A 16041-nucleotide genomic window follows, 5' to 3' on the forward strand; every position below is an offset into this window, starting at 1 on the left:
GTAACCAGCTAAGTTCACCCACCAGCCACTATATATTGTCCAAACTAGTCATTCCCTCTTCTTCTATGACAAGTCTTGTTTTCAAAGGTACCAGACAGTAACGAGAAGATCAATACAAGAACCAATCAGATCTGAATGCTCAGTTACAAAAATAACCAATGATAGTGTCCATTTCATGGCGGCTGGCCCGTCTTACCCTGCCACTCGACACCTACTGGTTATTCCAATGAGAGGCATCAAGCTGGGTCCTGTGTTGCTGCTCAGTTTGGCCACGCTGACTTGTGCGTCTATTTTGGTACCTTGTGAGCTCGCGCTGAGCAGGCCGGCCACACCAGCACATTTGAACATGGATCCAGGGGCTTGACTCACTGAGGTGAGTTTTCTTTGTCCTAGATCTTAAACACGTAACTTGAGAAAAAAAAAAAAAAAGTTAGTGATGAGGAATTACTGACTGGAATATTGGCTACAGGTGCAGCTCTGGATTGCTGGACTTAACTCTGGGGATTTGTTCTTAACCGTACATTAGTGTGGGTAGACCTCTTGCTGCGAGCATGACACACCCATCACCAAGGTAAGGAAGGACTAAAATTAAATTATTTAAAATATGATAAATGGCCGACACTGAACGTTTCATAGTGTTTTGGCTAATCACTCATGTGTTTTCTTACTTTTAAACCACTAAACGGACATGTTGTCTTATTCATTTCACCCATAATGTAATATCTACAATGAAAAACAATGTCTACGCTTTATAGTTTGAGTCTTTGTACAGTACAGTTAGTTTGGCTATCTCAATTTGTGAGTATAAATACACAAGCAGATGCTGGGAAAGTACCGTGGCTGCTAACTGATATCTAGTTATGAGAGGTGGAAGATTGCTGGCAACCAAGAGGTCCTAGAAAGCCAAAATATTCAGAAAGTCTGGCCTTACATACAGTGAAGTCAATAAGGTCTTGAGACTTTTACCTGGCAAATTGAACTGTCTGGGTATTATGAAAAAAGACATTAGTACTGTAATAGTTCTCTTAACCGAGTTTGTAGAAATGTGTAGAAATCCCCAGAGTGGTGGAAAGCTAACTGCTAGCTAAATGGGCAATATGTTTGAGCGATTAAAACAAATTTTAGTGATTAAAACCAAGTTAAAAATGTTTATGGGATGCACTTCCATTTTATTTAAATCAAGTTACTACAATCTAACAAGAGACTGTTAAATTGTTTGCTATTCAGGGCAAAACACTTCAGAGCCATGACGAGCTAACTGCTAGCTTAATTGACACTGTTTGATCTCATTTCAGCAATAAAAACAACTAACATTATACTTTTATCTCCATGGGGTACACTGTATATTATCAAACAATAAATCACTAATATTTAAAAAGAAACCATTAAGTCTGTGTCAGTTTTCTCAGGTAAACAACTTCAGAGCAATGGAAAGTTTACTGGTAGTTATGGAAGCTAATTTTAGCAATTGATGCAGCTCAAATTGAAAATGCTTATCTCTATTGGGCCCAATGCTATATTATTGAATACAATGCAATGTTACACATAGAATCTGTCTTAGCAGTATTGCAGAAGCTAACATTTACAGTCTTCTTTATTTTCACTCCAGAGTAGCAGTCCTAAGGTAAATAAATAACTCCCAAAACGTCAGCCAGTGGTATGTCAAATAGCATTACGCCGCGGTATTTTAGCTTCCCAAGCTGCATTTCCTCTCAAAACTTTTAGATATGTTCTTAGACAAAATATTAGGTGCATTTCTCATGAATAAATTAGTAAATTACTATTACACCTATTTATTATAGGTGATTTTTCACCTATTTGCTGAAAAATCAGCAAATAGGTGAATCCATGAATACTAATATGCAAATTGGCAGGGGTCTACTGTAACTACAAATTAACAAAAGGCTTTTGCTAAGTTTGCTGCTTTTTTTCTCAGCTAAACAACTGCAGAGTGTTTGAAGGCTAAACACTAATCGAAGTCATTCCCCGGATAAGCTAACTTTAGTTATTTCAAACGACTTAACTGAAAATGTTTAAATCCATTGCTTGCAGGACAGTTATAGTGGGTATGAAATGTAAACCTTCACAGGAGACTGTTAAGGTTATTCCAGGTTTTTTTTTTTTTTTTTCAACCGAATAGGTTTCATGTAACTACAGGTCTGTTAGTTTGGATTGCTGGATGTATCCAACTGTGATTTAGTGTTGATAGCTTCCAAACAATATTGGTGCAATATTGTTAACATAGCAATGTCCATTAAGGGTATAAACCTTTAAAGTTTTTCCATTTCAGTTGATAAAATCAACTAGTCTGTCTTTATTAGCAGCCTTCCACCATTTGTTCAGCTGTAAAAAGTACGACAAATAAGAGTTGAATGGCAGAGCTATAGGAATTTCCGGTTAAGATTTTCCGAAGGCTACATTTATGGAAAAAAAAAAAAAAAAAAAAATTGTTAGTTTCCCGATGACTTTTCTACTTATCTACTTTTCTACAAACTCACTGCCCCCTAAAAACACGTCTTCATACTTTAGGTTAGGGAACAACTTGACAGAAATTCACTGAATAAATCTGAGCATGTCCTTAGTTATTTACAAAGGAAAGTATATATTCAACAATAATTTGTCTTCATCACCCACCTTTCATCAGGCCATCCATCAAAGTGAATGTGAACATTTCTAGACATAATGCTTTTGTTTTCTTCTGTTTCATTATATTTCAAACAGCAAGATTCACTATTCATTTGGTCAAAGTCATTTTCTTTTAAGAGATGTTTGCATGAGTGGTTGAAGCCTCAGGTTTTATGTGAGTGGCAGACTCTCAGGTCAGGAGGTATAAATGGGTTACTGAACTATTCTGAGAACTCAGGGTAGCTAGAGTGAGATACAGTAGAGCAGCTGTTGCTGAGGTAGACCGAGATTTGTAATTGATTGTGTCTCATTTCCTGTGCCACATGCTACAGCTTAACTGCTGGACATTTTAATAGTTTTGCATTTGTTTGCAATAATCCAGATGTTAGCTTCTCAGACTTAAACCTTCCTGATAAAATAGAATCGTACATATGGGAAGCAGTTGTTTTTTTTTTAGAAATGATATGGGCCAAGTTCATTTATTTATTTATTTTAATTTTACCTGTAAATGGAGCAAAACTATATTTCTTTGAGTGAAACAGCAGTGCAGTTGGTGCTAACAGCTTGAAGCACACATTGCTTAAAATAGTCAAGTGCATGCTCTGAAGTGTTTGTCTGCTGCCTGCATAGCTCCAGCTTGGTCCAGGCCACCACATGCTGTGTACATAAAGGTTATTAGTGCAACGACAGCTTAAATCCCTTTAGATTCATTCAAAATATTAAGATCAGGCATAGCATTATGACCAGTGATCGACTACAGGCTCCTGGATGCATGTGGGAAGCAAACAATGGTGCATTAATGTGGATATATTTGTAAAAAAAAGTTTTGGTGCACAATGCATTGCAGTTTGATGGAGCATAGCCAGAGATTAGTTAATACTAGTCATAATGTAATGCTCGATTGGTTCATTACATGAGTTTTTCGAGGTTCTAACTGCTTACCCTGTAATATGCATTGCCTTACTGACATTGCTTATTGTGACATCTTTGTAGGTGAAGGACAAAGTTGAGGGGAAAGACCCACCGAGCTGCAGCAGCAACACAGGTTATGTTGACTGGTGATGAAAAAATAGCAAGAAACTTGCTGACACCATGAGTTGCGTGGAAAAGCGACACATAAACCACCGGATGGGAAGCATGCTACACCATCGCTTCCCCAACGGCTTCACGGACTTGTTTATGGACGAGACGGATCGAGAGGTCAGCACCCTGACCGACAGGGCCTTCCGTAGTCTCTGCGTCGGGGACGATGCAGTGTACAACGACGAATTTTTGTATGGATACTCGCCGTACAGCTGCCTCAAGCCTTTAGCAGGGGAGCCCTTTAAAAAGAACCCACATAAGGAATCTAAAAAAGCAGGACAACACAAACAGGATAAAGACGATGCTCAGCCCTGCAAACAGCAGCAGCAGGATGACATATCCCACATGTCATCCTTCCTCAAGGTGCTAAGCGTCACAGAGGAAAGGAATGGAGGAATGACGGACTCTAATGGTGAATCGTGGGATAAATCGGCACTTCGCAGCATAGAAAGAGAGCTTTCAGAATTCTCCTCTGACTATCACACTAGTATCACCAATAGACATTATGAGAACAATAAGTCTGGTTGTGGCTCTTCTAATAAAAAATGCAAGGATGTCAATCTTCCATCTGGGAATCTGACAAAGATTAAAAATGCTAAATCCACAGCAAAGCTTAGAAAACTGAACATAAAAAACTTTTTCCTCCACAGCGAGTTTAGTCCTTTCCAAACATGGACAGATTTGAACCGGTACCCCTTTGGCCAAGACGGCACAGTCACCGATATTCTCTGTGCTGACAATGTTCCTAAGTGGTACGACTTGCCCTTTTATAAGGAGCTGACTGAGGCACATACATCAGAGATGTTGCATACGGAGGAGGTACAGTCATGCCAGAAAGTAAGAGTTGAGCTATCCACCGCCAAAGTTCCTGAACCCAGCCCAGCCCCTCCTCCACCAAAAGTCATGCCAAAGCCTGCGGCCCCTCTGGCTGAGAAGAGGTGCTCCTCAGATGGAGGGGATAAGACTGCTGCCCCATGGAGACGCAATGGCCCCAGGGCAAAAAGTGTGATCCCAGCAAATCAACTTCGAAAACCACCTCAAGAAAGTAATTCAAAACCGATGGATGAAAACATTGTGGTGGTCAAAAAGGACACTGAATCTGTGGAAGTGAAGGCAGTTCAGGAAGCAAGCTCTTCAGCCTCTACACCATTTAGCATCTCCCAGCTGATGACTCCCGTCATTCCTTCCAGACAGCCAACAGAAACTTCAGAAATCCTCCAGGCAGTTCTCTCACCCTCTGTCCTCGACCTTCTGAGCAGACCTCACTCCGAGGCCAAAGTGACTCCTGAACCTCCGGTCAAGCGAGAAACCTACAAATCGCTCGCATCGAGCATCCTCTTCAACTTGAAGGACAACAGGAAGAGGGTGAAGAGTCGATACAGCCCACATAAATTCAAAACTCTGGAGCTTTCTGAAGGTGGCGTCCAATCTCCTCCCTCAGATAATGCGAATCATCCTCCTTCTGAGGGCAGTGACTCTGGCTTAAGTACACCGGCCAAAGATGGGCAGACAGTTAGCGGCCCTGTTTTGGAACATATTGTATCCCCATCAAATGTTGAATTTACAGGGCATTGCAATGACAAGCCTTTATCAGATGACTATTTGTTGGCAAATTTACTGCAGACTAAATGTGATGCTGACAATAGCAATCTTGGAGAGGAGAACTCCATTTCATCATTTCTGTCCTCAAAGAAGAACAAGAGTCCAATGGCAAAAAAGCAAAACTATCCATCCCTGAATTTGTACAAGAAAGCCAATCCTGTTGACAGTGATCTGAAATATCTGCAAGTACCCCCAAGCAACAACGCTTCGATTAACGCTGATTTAATGATTAATGCAAAAAACAGAGAGCTTTCTCCAAATGCACTGCCAACAAACACAGGGCTTTCACCAAGTACTTTAAATGTCATCAAAGATTATTCACCCACAATTTCACCCCACATACTGGAGAGAGGGGGGCTATCATCAGGGGAGAAAACACAGCCAAATGTCCCAGAGAAAACTGAATGGCCAGTGAAAGATACAAAGGACTTTGCAGTTCAGCTGGCTTCACAGGAAGACGACACAGGTGGCCAAACCATTAGTACAACAAATGTAATCAGAGCCGCAAAGGAAGCAATTAATGCAGCCAAAAATAAAGCTCGATCAGCAAGTCATTCAGACAGCAACAGCAAGCAGATACCAGACGCAGATGTAATGAGGCAGAAGGAAAGGGATCAGAGAGTTTCTAAAGAGCCCTTTGAAAGCAGGAGGGATAGTTTGGTAACAGAAAACAACTATGGGTTATTGCTAAATGAACCATCTGATACAACACTGGTTAGCAAAAGTAGCAATATAAGCAAAGAGCCTCCACCAGTACCAAAAAGAACTTTTACTAAATCAGATCTGCAGCTCTGCTTATCTCCTGACAAGCAGCGAAGACGTTATGCTGACAAAGCCTCTAATAGTGATTTGGTAGATGCAAAACCAGATTTACCAAATAAAGAACATGGACCTGTCCATAAACAAGGCAAACCTAAGCATGTCTTCTCATCCAGACAGAACAATTTTATCAAACATCAGAGATGCACATTGACAGATGATGAGCAAGCAAAGGAGAGCAATTTGAACGTGAATGCGAAAATGGAGGCGGATGTCGAAGTAAAGTCAGTAGGAGACATAAGAGATAGCGAGCATATTTTTAACGATTTGCAGGCTTTGAAAGAGCTGGAAAGAGCACGACTTGGTGATCGCATGCTTGAGAATGTGAAGAACAAACAGGAGGTTTTTAACATTGAGGAGGAGGCAAAGGTTAAAAACAACTTGATCTCCAGGGAGCTTCGTAACATTAAGAGAGGTATGCTATCGATGAGAGGAAACACGTCGGCTAAGAGAAAAATATTTGCAGAGAAGGAGCAGAGCAAGCAGGAGGTCTTCACAAAGGTAGACAGTAACGTTGTTGTGAACAAAGCACTTGTAAATAATAATTATGACAAAGCTAAAATGGCACTTGAGGAGATTATCTCAGAGCGGGAGAGAAGGAATAAATTTACAGAGCAGGAGGCAGTTGTAGCATCTGAAAACAACATTCTAGATGAAGGTTGTGAAACATGGTTACAGGACGGTAAAGCTTGTAAAGACTATATGACTAGACCAAGAGAAGAAAAGAATAACAGCACTTCTCCACTTCAGGAGAAAAACAGAAAACAGAGATTAGGGGACTTAAGAGTAACAAGCCAACCTAGACCTGCTGAGACCCTCGGATTGGGAAGCAGGGAAGCTCTACCGGATGTGAACAAAGCAGGAAATGAGCAACATTTACACCTAAAAGTTAAAGATAAAGATGTTGGGGAAAGGTTAGTTGATAATCATGCTCATAATTGCAATGTCAGTTTACCAGAAACGGCAGGGCAGGTGTATAAAGACGGCAAGGTATACTTGATAAATGAAAGGAAAGACAAAGATTTAAATGTTCCTCCTGTTCCACCAAGGAGCAAAAAAGGAGTAAGTAGAGGAGATGGGAGGACAACAAGTGACAAAGATCTGCTGGGTGGCTATGATAAAAATGAAAATTTTGAAAGGAGTGAAGAGCAATCATGTGACATCAAGACAGGCCCTAAAATATATGTAAGTGCAGATACTGAGGAAGCTCTACCTAGTCAGAGAGAAACCTCTTTAAAAGAGATGGAGGATGAGGTAAAAAACACTGCAGCAGTGGCATTTACATATGGGGTAGTTAACAATTCAGTGATTAACACTAGTCCAAAAAGAGAAGTCACAGCTGGAAGTCATGCTAACGCTCAGGAATCCTGCAAGGTGAAACGAAAAGCCCCCTTGAAACCAGACCATTTAATAAAACAAGATGACGATCTGATCAAGAACTTCAAGCCAGATGAACATTTCAAAATAATTAGTGAGGATGTAACAATAGATGCAGAAGAACTTAGTGAAATCCCCAAAAACATTGTATCGCCGTTGCTGCTGATAAAAGGTGTCAGTGTTGCACAGAGCCCACCTGATCAAGCGAGCTTGTCCTCCAAGTCCTCCTACTTCTCTGTGGAAAGTACTCTGCACAGAACCACAGAGACTGAGTCAAATGTCTTCCACTCTTTGGAGAACTCACCAGCTGAGGTGGAGGAGGTGATTGAACTGGGACAACGAAGCAATTCAAATGGAGGTGGGGTGGGTTACTGTTGCTTAAGCGATCACGAAAGCGAGCTGGAAGGCATGAATAAACGGTTAAAGTCCACACAAAACCAACCAGAGCTACAGCATATGGATAGCATGGATACAAACATTGTTATCACAGATGAAAGACTTGGCAATGAAGAAAGCAATTCAACTACATCATCTTCCAGTACTTTTTCTCCAACTTTGGGAATCCCGGCCTTGTTCAAAGTCAAAGACAACAGTTTTAATAGCAAGACAAAGAAACCTGTACTACCCTGGTCTCCAAGAGGTATTAACAGTGTATCAGACAAAATAGACAAAGAGTTAAACCAGTCAAGGGAAAACCCTGAGCTCTCACTGGTAAATGACATTTCTACCAACAATATCATCATAACTCCACCTGAAGACTTTAAACCTATAGAGATTTCAGCAACCAAATCACCACAGTTCTTGACGGTGTCCTCAGATATCCGAAACGAAAGCCCCAGGACATCCCAAGTTGGGAATTCTCTACTTGTCCCACAGGAAGAAGAAAGGTTTTCCAGGGTGACCCCATCATCTGAAGATATTGAGAGTTTACCAACTAGTACTGCTGACCCAACTGATGATGCAGTGACAAATGCTAAAGTTCTTGAAGAGAGTGAAATGACAAAGAATATTGGTGAGCAATCAGGATTCATTTCCAGTGGTAATGACAGTCAAACTGGGCTGCCCAAACCTCCAGCAGTCTTACCAAAATCTGAAAAAGCGGTTCAAAAAGCCATTAAACTAACAAACAGAAGGATGAAGAAGGAAGAGTCCCAGAAATCATCACAAAAGTCATCTCAAAGCAGCGGCAAACACAAAGCTGAAAAGGTTAGGAGTGATAAATCGGAGCACAAAAGCAGTGGCAATGCTAAAACTGGCAGGAGTAGTGAGAAAAAGCACAAAGATGGCAGTCATCATAATTCAAATAACCACAGAAATGACAACAATCCCCAGCGTGAATCCCACAATGAGAACCACAATCAAAACAAAGTAGAAACAAACAACAGGACTCGGAGGCAGAGTCGGGATTCAGTGGAAGGCAACAGCCAAAGAACTGATGAACGACCCAATCTAGCATCGGAAAGACAAGGTCGGAGCACCATCAGACATCCTCGAGAGAAGCCAGAACACAGAGATTACAGCAGTGACAGCGTCATCAGTAATGTGCCGGTGTACAAAGCTCACATCGGTGACAGGCCCGTGTCAGACAGGCCTTTCAATCGATCACAGAGCATTGATAGGTACCTGGGAGGTAAAGTAGAGCGTAGGCTTAGTGCTGATATCCCAGCCAGCGAAAAGCTTGAACCCAGGACTCAGCGCATTGAGAAATCCATCATGCATGAGCTTCAACAGAGAGGCAGAGCCGCCGACAAGCAGAGCAGAGGTGTCCCCCTGAGGAGAAGTCAAAGTATTGATGCATACAGCACTGAGATTCCGCCTCTGTCCCGCCAGTCAAGCCAAACCAGCCAGTTTTCTCGTCAGTCTAGCATGGAACACGCCATTCTCACGCAGTCCATCCCTATGACCCAACGAAAGCTCCTTCAGGATCCAAACTCAGGGCAGTACTTCTTTGTTGACCTGCCAGTACAAGTCAAGACGAAAACCTTCTTTGATCCTGGTACAGGAAGCTATGTACAGCTGCCAGTCCAGCCACCAGATGGTGGTGTTCCTCAAGCGCCCCATGTAGAGGTCCTGACTTCACCACTGGTCGTTTACCACAGCTTCGTGCCAGTTCCTCTGTCCCCCATGGCTCCGAAAGCCAATGTCCAAGCAACTCTTGTGGAACCAAATGGGTTAGAGCAGAGGCACCAGGAAAGGGGAAGGAAAATGCATATTAAAGAGGGACATCCATACATAGAGTCAGCCTATGGTCAACAGGAACTGATGTTAGGGGAGTTCTTGGGGACAGAAGAGCTGGACTGTCCCTGCTGATGTGCCCGTTGTTTCACTTCATCGTGGTGTTTGTTGCATTCTAGGCGTTATTCTTGTGATGTTCTGTCATGGTTTAACCTTTTTCAACTGATCTTAACTTCTTTTACTTTAGGTTTCCTACAGTTTCCAGATGTTTTCTCCCCAATTTAAAAAAAAATATTTCAGTTGTAATTTGCCTAAAAACACCACAAAAATGAGCCTTCAAATCCAAAGCACACCACCAATGCAGTGTTACAATGCCAGTCATTCACCCATGAATGTTCTTGGAGCATTCATGGAGGAATAAATGCTAATGGTATGAACTTTTTATGCTTGTGTCTTTGTACTTTGACTTTGGTTGACCTGAATTTTTGCTAATGCAGGACAGAATGTGTCCTGGCTTTCTGACTGCACCTCAGCCTCTGCAGCACTTGTATAGAGGAGTGAGTCTGAGTCAAGTACATATTTAGAAGAAATAATTTTTGGATCGCTCATTTCTATTTGCGAATGTAAAAATATAAATTCATGTTGAAATGAGCAGCATCTAATAAGGAAAAACCGACACATTGATGTAAATATATTGCCGTTTAAACAGAGAAGACATGCTTTAAGGCGAGATGTTTATATTTTGTAAATGCTGAAAGTTTGTACTACACTACAGAAGTAGTAATAAATTGTCACTTATTTTCAGGTGTAGTGGGTTTTGTTTTCTTATGTGGTAATTCTGTTGCCTTTCTATTTTCGCCTGATAAGTTAAAACCCTTTACCGTTAAACTTACTTGAATCCATTCAACACTTAAAATAGCAATACAAAATGTTCATGCTGCTGATTTTGACTGTTAACATCCACACAATAACACTATGTCAGACATTTTGCGTGTGTTTAATTAGCCATCTGCTGAATGTGTTTCGAACGCCACAAATTCCAGTTATTGGAAAAGTTTGAACTTTGCATTCACAGATTGTTTTTCAGATGTGCAGAAGAATTGGTGCAAGTTTTTTTTGCATTTGCATTTTTCTCAGCTAGTCGAGCAGAGCTGTCTTGTGTCTGTGATCCATTCCAATGAAATAAACAACTGTCTTCAACAGAGTTCAGCTGGACTCTTTATTTCACTACAAATACTATTCTTTATCTTTTTTATCATAAGAAATTAACTGAAAGTAATGGCAAATGTTTTTGGTTTTCAAGTTTCAATTCTGAGAAAATCAACAATTTTGCTTCTTCTTCTTAGGTTTTTATTACTTTTTTGCAATAGCATCAGTTAAATTTTAGAAATTTAGAAAATTTTCACTGAACAAGTGCCATATTTTTGACATGGGGACAAATATGGGGTTGTCCTTCAGGCTTTTGATTTGTGTGTTGTAATGTACAGGTGTTCAAGGTATGACTCTACAATGCCACCTACTGTCCACAATGTGCAAAGACTCCAACTCTCCTAAATACAAAACCAGACACGTTGGGAATTAAAACTACATAGTAATCAATGTCTTTCCATGCAACATCAAATGAGATCTGTAACGACTAAAACGGTGCACCATAAGTCGGCTTTGATTGATGATTATTCATTTTTAGTTCTAAAAAAATACAAAAGGAAAACGGCTATAAACAATATTTAAATGCGTAACATGATAAACGTGAAGCTATTGCTGAAATGTTCTTCATACTCCTACAGATGCAACAATTAAATGCTTCCCAAACTGTCAAACTGTAATTCCAATTTAAGATAACAGAACTATTATTTTATGTACATTAAATAATTTATATTATTTAATCCCCCATTCTCTTTGCAAATGAACCGACAATGCTAAGATAATATACCAAATATCAACTTTTAAAAGTTTTTTTTTCCTCACTTCAATAATGGTTATTGATTAGTGAATTCAGCATCATGCTGTTTGTGCTGCTTCTTACCTGGAGCATCTGAGTTCTTAGTGTTTTATTGCAGCAGTAAAGCAAAGCTGGTGGACGCTTCCTTTGCTCTTTTTCTTTACTTTTCCATTTTGCGCTTGCTTATTTAGCTTGTGGAATATACACAAATGTACTGGATTTGTTTTTATTTCTTCTTTTTTTTTTTTCTTCATCATCTCTGTAGCTTTCTGAGGCCCCTCTGGGGCCCCCTAGCGACTCCAACTTTGAAAAACGCTGGTTTATAAAACCATTCTGAATACAATAGTGTCATGGACCCTAAAGGGGTTTGTCCACTAACCGTTTTCCACAACACCAGAGAAAGTTTGGGTTAATAGTTAAGGAATCTTTTATTTCTTAAAATAAATCAATATTTAAACATATACAAGGAAACATGTTCTAACCAGCTCTAATCATCAGTTCTAATCATGTCTGAGTCAAACCGGGTCAGTGGCAGCCACAGCTCAGTGCCACCATGTCGTCATACTGCTTCAGAACCACATTCTCCTCATCGTCAAAGTACAGCAAGCTGATGGACTGCAGTCTGTCGGGCACGCAGCAGGGGGCGCCCAAGTCCTCCCCGGGCAGCTTGAGCGCGTGCATAATGGAGCGCACTGTGGCGTGGTTGGTGGCCCTCAGGCCCACGCCCAGTGGGAACGGGCAGGAGCCCTTGCAGTGGTAGGCGTTGTAGCCGCGCGGAGAGATGATCCAACCCGACCAGCCGATCTCGTCGAAGTCCACGAAGAGGGGGACGCGCCGGCAGGACTGGGGGCGACCACGGGGAGGGAAGTCTGAGGACGCACGTCTCCTCCTGCTGAGGTGGTCCAGAGACTCGGAGGCTGCCGTTGTAGGAGGATGGAGACCGTTAGCATGGCAACAGAGGTGAAAGGTCTCAGGCTGTCGCCCCATATCAACTTACCCAGGTATGACCGGTTCGCTTCCGTCCTCCCGTCGTCTGAGAAAATGACCAGGTAGGCACTCGTGTCTGTCAACTGAAGCTGCTTGGATTCAGAGTTCATCAAGTCACTGGAGGGGAACGTCGTCACCACCAGGATGCCGTTGTTCTCCTGACTCCTCTGGATCCATTTAGACACCTGAGATTCACCAAAACAAGATTGGTCCAGGTCTGTTGGATCGGACACAACGTCACTGATGCCTGATCTAGAATTTTTGTCATCGATAATATCTGACTGGTGAATCTCTACTGTGAACATTTTCTCTTACCATCTGAGTGACATTGAAAACCTCCCATCCCTGTGTGTAGAGAGGCACCAGCCTGGACGTGATGAGGTTTCCTCTCTGGGCTTTCAGTTTGCTGTCTGGAACCTCGTATACGTCCACCTGGACGAGAAAACGCAGCAACGTTGGCTGACGAAACGTTTATATCAACGCGTTTTTCAGGGCTACTTTGGCATAAATTACTGTATTTGCTCAGGTGTTGAGGAACTTCTGGTTGCTATGACAGTAGAGGTGTGGTAAAAAAATCAATTCGATTGATAACTGCAATTAGGAATTCTGAATAAATTCAAATGTGTTTGCTGATTATTCTTTTTCTTGCCTCACTTTTTCCTTTCACTTAACTTTCCATATACAGCTATATTCAATAAACTATTAGTCCCAATGAGTTTTGTCAGATCAAAAATTTGTTTTGAAAGTAAACTTTAAGCAGGTATTAAACATAATTTTCTTTAAGCCCACATGACTTTTTAAAGTTTTTTTTTAATTGCCTTGATGTAATATTCTAATGTCATGTTTTCATTACTTGTAAGCTAAAACAAATATTTGCTGAGTGGCTGTAAATCATGATCACCAGAAATATTTACTATTTTACTGCACTACGAAGTATCAAAAGTTGACTTTTTAAATGACGTGTTGCATATTAAATAAAAGTTTGAAGTATATTCTGCAAATTTAACCATGTCAAAGAATAAAGGTGACTTTTAAGAGTCACCTTATAGAAATGAGGCCTGTAGGAGTTCCCGAGGTAGAACTTGTGTTTCTTTCGGAACCAGCGGAATTCAGCTTTGATCATTTTCTCCTCTCTGCCCAGAGAGGACAAGTTGAAAAAGTGGATCCTCTGCCCGCTGTGTCCTGCAGAACCACAGAAAACAGAAGGAACATGATTGGCTACATTTGCTCAAGAAAACCAAGTACAGACGGATGTCCGTGCGTAATTGTTCCTTTCCCCGAAGATTTACGCACTGACATCTGTGCCTTTCAGCGCAAAAATATTCCGTATTAATAAACAAATGCATAATCTTTTTTCCCCTTTATTGCAACTTTATTGTATAAAAAACAAAGTTGCAATAAATGTGTTTCCGCTCACCTTTGTCCTGAAAACTGCGCACCGTGTTCCCCTCCAGAATCTCCTTCTGGCTTCTGTGCGCCCCGTCAGCCACGGACACGGCGTTGAACAGATCCAGCATGAACTGCGGCGCCTTCTTGTGCGGAGAAAACGCAGGAGCTCGGGGGAAATCCTTCAGCTCGAAGGGCGCCTCATCCAGAGCCCCGCCGGGGACGCAGCTCAGGTGGAGGGCGGCGAGGAGGAGGCAGAGGGAGAGGCGCAGAGCTCCTGCTGGCATTGTCACGCAGAGTGGACTGAGCTCCGGCACCTGCGCTGCTGGGAGGACGGGTGATGAGGTGAGGGGGAGCGGGAGGGGGATGGGGGCACAGACTGGCCCTGTGTTCAGCTAACAGCGAGGGGGGGATTGGGTCCTGATTGATGACGGAAGAGGAAAGACAAAGAGAAGGTGAAAACGAGCCGAGAGTCGACCAAGATAAAAAATTAAACCAATGATTCATTTCCCGTTAATCTCTAGTTTGACTTTTTCAATCAGTTCCTAAACTATGAAACTTAATTTTGGAGATAATTAAATATAAGTCATTAAAATTATTTAAGCTTATTCCATGCTTATTTGTTTGAGTAATTGCAACTAAAGACAAAATATTCCTAATTTGTCTGCCATGTGCAGTTTGTACACTATAGAAATTAATTCTGGAAGCAATTCAACATAAATCTGAATTATTTTCCTTAATTGTTTTCTTGGTTTTCACTCTGCAAAAACACATTAAATATGCAATAATGATAATAATAAAGAACTATAATCAAGCCTATTAGTTTGTACAATAATGTTCAGTCATAAATATATTTCCTTAGCATGTATGCAGTTTGTGGGCTGGGTTTGGTCAATATAATTTCAGATAATCAAAATTGTTTAAATCGGGTGCATTAGCTTTAAACGTATTGTTCAATAATAACTAATTTCCTTTGTTTTTATGTAGTTTGGAGTCTTTTTAATTGACTTTGTACTCTGTCAAAATAATTTTGGAGGATTGTGAATATTAAAGAATTTGGTTTTGAAATGCAATGTTTAAGAAAGTTTGATTTCTAGCAACGTTAGCTAGCAAATCTTACGTAAACATTAGGATTTAATTAAAGCTGTTCAGTTAACTGTTAGATGTTTGTATATATTATGAATGTTTTTATGAATGAATACGTCAACATGTGGCTGAGGAAGATTCTCTGAAGAAGAATGAAAGCCTGTGTCTAGCTTCAGCTAGCTAGCAACAGAGCTAATGCTAAGGGCAAAATTAGCTAGCAAGCTGAGCTTCATAGCTCTGAAGCTGTTTTTGCTAATGAATGTCACATCATAGCTGCTGATGTCAGGGAAACATTTATTATGTTTCTCTGTTAGAATAGATTTCATAAGTTTATTACTGTTTTAGTAACATTTTATGATTTAATTACAAACCAGTTTCTATTTTTGTTTCTCTTTATTGAATCGAGTATGAATCAGAAAATTTCACAAAAAATGTAATTTCATGTTACTAAAGAACTATTGATATGACATGTTTTATCAATTAACCCTCCTGTTGTCCTCGGGTCAAAATGACCCATCTTTACAATGTTGTCCTCCATAAAATACTTAGGAATCAACACATTTTGTTGAGAATCTACACTTTAAAAATGCTAATATCTGTCTTATTCAGTAATTAATCAGTTTATACCTGGTTTTACAAACGGTGTGGAACTCTTATCAGATTTAAAGACTGTCCATGTTCTGTAGACTTTCAGTCCACGTTAGAACAAATTATTAGAAATATTTGCAACATCAGCATATAGTAGGTGTTACTACTTTAACGTAATGCATAAACTTGTCGCGTTGTGATGTTTTGTTGCCATTCCTCCTCTTCATGTGTTTCTCCGGCCAGTTTCCTGTTATCAGCATCAGGCCAGTCGCAAGAGAGCAAACGAACGGCGGAGCAGTGACGCACATGAGGCGCGTTTTCAAAAGCCACCTGTTAATGCTCACTTTTCCACAAAACCCAAGCCCTGGTCA

The 16041-nt window shown here is 40.8% G+C and overlaps 2 protein-coding genes across 2 annotated transcripts; one reads left to right on the forward strand and one right to left on the reverse strand.

Annotated features, from left to right (window-relative positions):
• Nucleotides 1-230: 230 nt before the first annotated feature.
• On the forward strand, nucleotides 231-10885 carry LOC106955071 (uncharacterized). Its single transcript, XM_015045030.1, has 3 exons — nucleotides 231-373; nucleotides 470-571; nucleotides 3619-10885. Exon 3 carries the CDS (start codon nucleotides 3718-3720, stop codon nucleotides 9814-9816), a length of 6099 nt encoding a protein of 2032 aa, XP_014900516.1. The 5' UTR covers nucleotides 231-373; nucleotides 470-571; nucleotides 3619-3717; the 3' UTR covers nucleotides 9817-10885.
• A 786-nt stretch (nucleotides 10886-11671) lies between these two features.
• On the reverse strand, nucleotides 11672-14337 carry LOC106955073 (bone morphogenetic protein 2). Its single transcript, XM_074527703.1, is given in 5 exon segments — nucleotides 11672-12588; nucleotides 12591-12795; nucleotides 12926-13042; nucleotides 13653-13792; nucleotides 14028-14337. Coding segments are annotated over 5 exon segments (1158 nt in total). The 5' UTR covers nucleotides 14284-14337; the 3' UTR covers nucleotides 11672-12148.
• Between the last annotated feature and the right edge of the window lie 1704 nt (nucleotides 14338-16041).

This window comes from Poecilia latipinna, unplaced genomic scaffold (genome assembly GCF_001443285.1).
Source record: "Poecilia latipinna isolate Pla-1442-1.1 unplaced genomic scaffold, P_latipinna-1.0 Scaffold702, whole genome shotgun sequence".
NCBI classification, from domain to species: Eukaryota; Metazoa; Chordata; class Actinopteri; order Cyprinodontiformes; family Poeciliidae; genus Poecilia; species Poecilia latipinna.

Bases quoted from the DNA above. Each gene is read 5' to 3' on its own strand.
- LOC106955071 (XM_015045030.1), top strand. From the start codon at position 3,718: ATGAGTTGCGTGGAAAAGCGACACATAAACCACCGGATGGGAAGCATG.